We start from the raw sequence: 6460 nt of genomic DNA, 5'->3' as shown, positions 1-6460 counted from the left end.
AAATTTACTCGTGTATACAAAAATGACTAAATAAATCTAAATCTAAGAATGGAATCTGAAAGGAATATTGGGAAATGAAGGATATATAAAGGATATTCACAGAATAAGAAAAGCATTATTTATTTATCGACAGAGTACAAAATAAAAAATAGAATTTAATGTAAAGCAATGAAAAAGAAAGACGCTAACTTTATTGGTCTCTGATTGGTCAATATCCCGGAAATGGGAGGAGTTTGTTGGGAAACAGGAAGTTGTGCTAATATTGATGTAAAGAGAAAACGAGGTGGAGTTTGTTGATAAAAATGATGTTTGGTTCTTTCAGCTGTTTAGTTTTTATCCAGTCATCAACTCTACATCTTTACCTTCATCTACTGGATGTTTCTACCCGGATTTATGAGCAGAGCAGCGGTGAGTTTATGAGTAAAGCTTCTAGCAGCACAGTGATGGAGCTAACAGCTAACAGGAAGGTCTGACTGATGTTCCTGGAGTTAGCAGCTAAATTAGCCTCTATTGAGAGAAATCATTCTATAAAAAAATTAAATTGACCATGAAATAAAATAAAGATCTTATTTATTTTATTAATTGATAAACAATTAAGCTGTACTATTACCATATTTCATGAAAAGCTAATAACTGTTCCATTACATATTTAAATTTCCCTTTTCAATATGATATTAAATAAAAAAGGTTTATTTTTAAAAGACAAATAAATGTACATATATTTTTCATATTTTCACAATTTACTTATTGATTTCATGGTTTCTGTGCGGCTGTTTTATCATTTTAGTTGAACTGTCAGCTCCAAACTGTGGAAAAAATGCCGTTTCCATGGAGACAGGTGTCTGATTGATTGATTGACTTGATTAACAGTGGAGAATTCCCTCCTTCCATCAGCTCAGATAGTCAAAGAAGAAGAAGAAGGAGGAGCTAAAAGGAGCAATAGGTGCATGATGGGATATATACAGTGCCTCTGTGTTTATTATTATAATTCTAAAGCCCTGAAGACGTCCTGCCGTTTCCTTGCCTCCCATTGGCTGAGCCTCCCTGATGAGGTGAAGTTGGAGCGTGCTGTGGTGTAGTGTGGTTGGAGCTGCTGACTGACGCCGCTTCACATCTTCCAACGTTTTACAGACCAAACTATGGATAGTAAGCACCTTGATTGAAGGTGGGGGTAGAAACCACAATGGGACAGCCTTTTTCCCGCTACAGAAAGGGAAAGCAGGCGTTGCTATGGCAACACAGTGAAGCCCCGTGTGCATGGCTGTAGCTCTGTGGATGAAAATTAAAGTTTGCCCTTTTCTCTAAGATAAGTCTAAGCAGTCAAATCAAACTGATTCATAGAGGATCGTCCATTTAGGGCAGGGGGGGTCAAAGTGGTTCCAGAAGTGGCCGCATGGCTGCAGGGTTCCTCTACAACCAACCAGCAGCTCCAGACTTGATGAGATGAAAGCCTGCAGCCACGCGGCCCTTTCTGGAACCACTTTGACACCATTTAGGGATTTATGACGTCTTTATTTTTTCCTAACTTGTGATTTTCTGTCAGTGTGATGAAGATGCAGCAAACCAGAGGAACTTCAATGTTTCTTCCACTAGTTCACTGTTACAGCAGCTGCTAGATTCCAGCCATTCTGCTCTGATGCAGATTCGCTTTCTAACCCCAAGATTCCACATGCTCCGTCAGCGCTCCGCTCCGTCAGCGCTCTGCTCCGCTCACCTACGTCCTGATTGTCTGTCATGTTAGCCAATGAAAGCTGTTGCACATCCTCCGCTACTCCTCCACACGCCACCGTCCTCCTACATCCTCACTGCCCTTCTCCATCAAAACACTGAGCTATTTTTAGGTCAAGATCCATAATTGCATAACACCAAACAGGAAAAGGAACGGCGAGAGGACCCGGTTTGTTAACTTAAAATATAGTATATATATATTCAGGTTCTTGGTTCCAGGTACTCAGAGATTCACTTCCACACAGAAAGCCCATATTCTGATATTCAGGTAACACAGAATACATCTCAGATTAAATAATACTACTTCAGCGATAGCAAGGTGTTACTTTATTGTATGTCTCCTTCCATGTCTGTTGGTTGTTCTGTTCTTTTTCTCTTTGCAGACTGAAGTTTTATCATTATCTCCCTTTTATCTCCTCTTTCTTTCATCTTTTCTCCTTTTTCTCGGTTTTCCTTACCTGTTCTATTTACATTCCAGTGTCCATATATTCTGTAAAACTCCCTGCATAATTATAATAACGCAATTTATATGCATGAATCAAGCGGAACACTATGGCGATAGCCGTACTGCTCCACTGGTGAAAGTAAAATCTGTTGGGCTCTTTTTGGCATCAATGAAATAATGAAATGAATAATTTTTCATAACATTTAATGATTTAATGGCAGATTTATCTTTTGCCACTGATTTCATTTTGTTTCCTTTAACTGTCGGTTTTCTTGCATCTTGTTTTCCAGGTTCAGACGGTTCCAGGCCTCAGAGCGACGTGTCGCTTCCTCCCTCCTCAGGCCTGCTTTATCTGGTTTGAACCAGTTCTAACGGACGACAGGCTGAGGTGCGTGTTGGATTTTGGTTCCACATAGTTTGGTTTGAATAGAAAAAACTAAAGTAGGAGGCGTGACGATTGATTTTAACAAAGATTCCATTCATAAAATGATTCATGGTTTCTGATTGGAGGATTTTCTGTAAGTCAGTCAACTGAATTTCATGTCACTTCCCGATCCTTCGCAGAAGGACGATCCGTCCCTGAAGCGCGATCCTTCGCAGAAGGACGACCTGTCCCTGACGCACGATCCTTCGCCGTCCCTGACGCGCGATCCGTCCCTGACGCGCGATCCGTCCCTGACGCGCGATCCTTCGCAGAAGCGCGATCCGTCCCTCACGAGCGATCCTTCGCTGAAGCACGATCCGTCCTGTATATGTGCAAATAAAATAACTTCCGATTAGGCAATAATTTGTGTAAATATCGCTTATTCTAAAAACGAAAAAAAAGAAGTAAAACACTTAGATCTCCTTTGGAACGTTGCTGTGACTGAAATAGAAATGATGATTAAAACAGAAAATCAGTCGGTTGGCTCCCTGTAACCCGGGAAACGTTTTCAGTCAGTTTATCTGGAAATCAGTTGAAGGATCTCTGGACTCGGTGACGATGCAGTGAGACGCCGACATGGTCTGAGCTCAGACCTCATGCTGCGTTCACACCGGGCGCCATCTGGGCGTCAGAACATCTGGTTTACCCGCAAAGTCTATGGGGGACGGCGTGGAGAGGTCCAGCAGTGTCAGGAGCGGAACATGTGAAGAAATAAAATTAGTCTAAGCATTCTGGCATCAAAGCGTCCGACGCTGGAGTTCAGTAAATTGAAGTTTAGCTGCTGGAGCGTCAACCAATCAGAGAAGCTGATCCAGGAGTTTTAATGGGGAGACAGACTCTACCTGCAAGCTGCCATCGCTCTGCAGAGGAAAAATAAATAAATATCAATGAATGTTTAAAACATTAAAAAAGCAGGTAGAATGGATTGTTATGTAGAAGGAACAGAGAGCAGCTCTGATCATTATTGCTGCACTGAAACATTTTTATGAACTATAGAGAAACAGTTTATAAATCCCCACATTAACTAGAAATAATAAAACCTGCTGATGACAAATATTGAATTATATATTCTGGTTCTTGCAGTTTGAGAGAAGGTCTCACCTGGTCCAACCTGTAATGCTGCGTTCGCCTGCTTTTGATTTCAGTTCCCTTCATTGCTGATCCAATCATGAGCTTTGACAGCGCCGTCAGCAGCCTGGTGGAGACGGTCGACGCAAAAAGCCTCACTGCTGTCAACCCTGGTGAGAAAACACAGAAACATTGACAGAGGATCTGACGGCGCCCCCTGCTGCTCTATTAAAGCAACCACAATCTACAACATCACTGCTTTCATTGGTGTTTGTCTTCAGACACAGGAGAGTCCAGCTTGTTCAGCTCTGCTGGAGATGTTTCTGAGTCTGGAGCTCTGGACCAAGAGGAGAAACCTCCGGATCTACCTGGTAGGTTCAGTGAAGGACCACAATCCTTCATTCTCTGTCAGTTATCATGATTTGGAGCCTGTTGGGGGCTTTATTCCTTCAGTTTCTAACTGTTTAAATGGCCCCATTGGAAAACCACTAAGGAACAGAGGACAGAGCTATGAGATCCAGATTTCTTCAGCTGTGGAGTCGTTTGTTCTGATTTATTCTAGATGACGTCATACACACTCTGCTTTGTTTTTAAAACAAAGCTCCGCCCCTCTCTTCACTGAAGTGTCCAAGAAATGCGGCAGAAGGTCAGATGAAACAACAACAAAGTCGATCATTGAAGTACGGCCTATGGTGTCTTGGTGCCAAGAGCACATATGGACACCCTTATGCCTGAACATGGTGTTTGTTATGGACAATCCATGACGAGCACAGAAGTCCAACAACAGAACACCACTCAAGTTCAGGTCAGGTGGGCCATTCCTTCCAACCACGCCTCGCCAGGTCTCACTGTCATTGCCCATGTGAGCGTTGAAGTTCCCCAGAAGAGTCCCCAGTAGAAGCACTCTGCAGTACCCCTCTAAAGACTCCAAAAAGGGTGGGTAATCTGAACTGCTGTTTGGAGCATAAGCACAAACAACAGTCAGAACCCGTCCCCCCCACGTATGCGGAGGGAGGGAACCCTCTCGTTCACCGGGGTGAATCCCAACGTCCAGGCTCCAAGATGAGGGGCAACAAGAATGCCCACTCCTGCTCGGTGCCTCTCACCAGGGGCAACCCCAGAGTGGAAGAACGTCCAGCCCCTCTGAGGGAGACTGGTTCCAGAGCCAGAGCCATGCGTCGAGGTAAGTCCAACTATCTCCAGTTGGAACCTTTCAACCTCGCGCACTAACTCAGGCTCCTTCACCACCAGAGAGGTTACATTCCATGTCCCAAGAGCCAGCTTCTTCAGCCGAGGATCAGAACGCCAAGATCCCCGCCCTCGACTGCCACCCATCACACTTGCACCCGACCCCTTTGGCTCCTCCTACAGGTGGTGAGCCTGAGGAGACAAACAGGTGCTGGATGGGAAGATTTTGATTAAGTTTAGACAAAAAAAAGATATCATCGAAATTCATTATCAGAATCAGATTTATTGCCAAGTAGGTTTGACCTTACAAGGAGATATATATATTTACTATATAGAACATATGGTATATAGCCATATACTATATACACAGTAGGCTGTGCATTAATGTAATGCAGGAGATCTGGAGATGCTACGTTGGTGTAGCTTCTAGGTCATGAACGGGGGAGGGAGGCAGGGTCAGGGTGATGGGGGTCTCTGGGCCTTGTTGATCAGGCTGGTAGCGGATTGGAAGAGCGTGAGGTTTTGGTCCTGATGGAGCGCAGCCTCCTGCCAGAGGAAAGTGACTGACATAGTTTGCGGCTGGGGTGCGAGGGATCAGCCACAATCTTCGCTGCACGCCTCAGAGTCCTGGAGGTGTACACATCCTGTAGAGATAGAAGATTGCAGCCAATCACCTTCTCTTTATTACAAGTAAAGCAGCAAATTCAGCGTAAAATAAAACATAAAACTTAAATGTCTTTGATTTAAAATGGACTCAGTCCATGGGGAGATCTAAACACTTGTTAATGTTTTTAATGTTTCCTGCAGATCTTAAGCAGACGGTTAAAGAAGAAGTTCCTGAAGACCACAAACCTTCTCCTGACCTGCATGACCCAGAGCCCCACCACATAAAGGAGGAACAGGAGGAAGTCTGCACCAGTCTGGGGGGAGAGCAGCTCGGTCTCAAGGAGGAGATTGATGCCATCAAGTTTCCAATCACTGCTGCTCCAATAAAGAGTGAGGATGATAAACATTCCTCTGTGCTCCCACAGCTTTACCACCACCACATTAAAGGCAGAGAGCTTCCAGTAGAGAACCATGGAGGAGAAGAATCCATGAGGATACAAGATCATGAAGATGGGTCCATTTCCTCAGAGACAGAAGAGGACAGTGATGTGGAGCTCTCCGTCTCTGAGCTAAAACAGTTAGCAGCTTTTGGATTGAAAACTAAGAACATGGAAATTAGCTGGAAGAAGGTCACAGCTCCCAAGCCAGAAGGAAACATGGCTGATAAACATTTTATTTCTGAGTTTGCTGTACAACTTCTTCAGAAAGACATGAAACACTCAGAAATTGGACCTTCAAGCTCCCTGGATAAAATGAAAAGTTTTAAAGAGAACAATGTAGACTCACAAAGGAGTTCCAAAAAAACGACTGAATTTATCTGTGAAGACTGCGGTAAAACATTCACTGAAAAACACGAGTTAAATATGCATAAGACAATTCACACAGGAAGCAAACCTTTCTGCTGTGACCTTTGCAAACAGAGATTCAGTCGGAAAGTACACTTAAACACACACCTGAGGATCCACACAGGACAGAAACCTTTCTGTTGTGACCGATGCGGG

At 43.7% G+C, this 6460-nt stretch overlaps 1 protein-coding gene across 1 annotated transcript in view; it reads left to right on the top strand.

Annotated features, from left to right (window-relative positions):
• The first annotated feature begins 244 nt into the window (after positions 1 to 244).
• Positions 245 to 6460, top strand: part of LOC107102213 (zinc finger and BTB domain-containing protein 49-like) — a 13054-nt gene continuing 6838 nt past the window's right edge. The window contains exons 1-5 of the mRNA XM_015401423.1: positions 245 to 408; positions 2464 to 2555; positions 3681 to 3838; positions 3947 to 4036; positions 5661 to 6446. Of these exons, the coding sequence (XP_015256909.1) occupies positions 3766 to 3838; positions 3947 to 4036; positions 5661 to 6446 (949 nt within the window). The 5' untranslated portion in view covers positions 245 to 408; positions 2464 to 2555; positions 3681 to 3765. The remainder of the gene's footprint in view (positions 409 to 2463; positions 2556 to 3680; positions 3839 to 3946; positions 4037 to 5660; positions 6447 to 6460) is intronic.

The sequence above is a fragment of the Cyprinodon variegatus genome, unplaced genomic scaffold (assembly GCF_000732505.1).
Source record: "Cyprinodon variegatus isolate N-32 unplaced genomic scaffold, C_variegatus-1.0 Scaffold1218, whole genome shotgun sequence".
Taxonomy (NCBI): Eukaryota; Metazoa; Chordata; class Actinopteri; order Cyprinodontiformes; family Cyprinodontidae; genus Cyprinodon; species Cyprinodon variegatus.
This window is presented reverse-complemented; position numbering and strand designations above follow the sequence as displayed.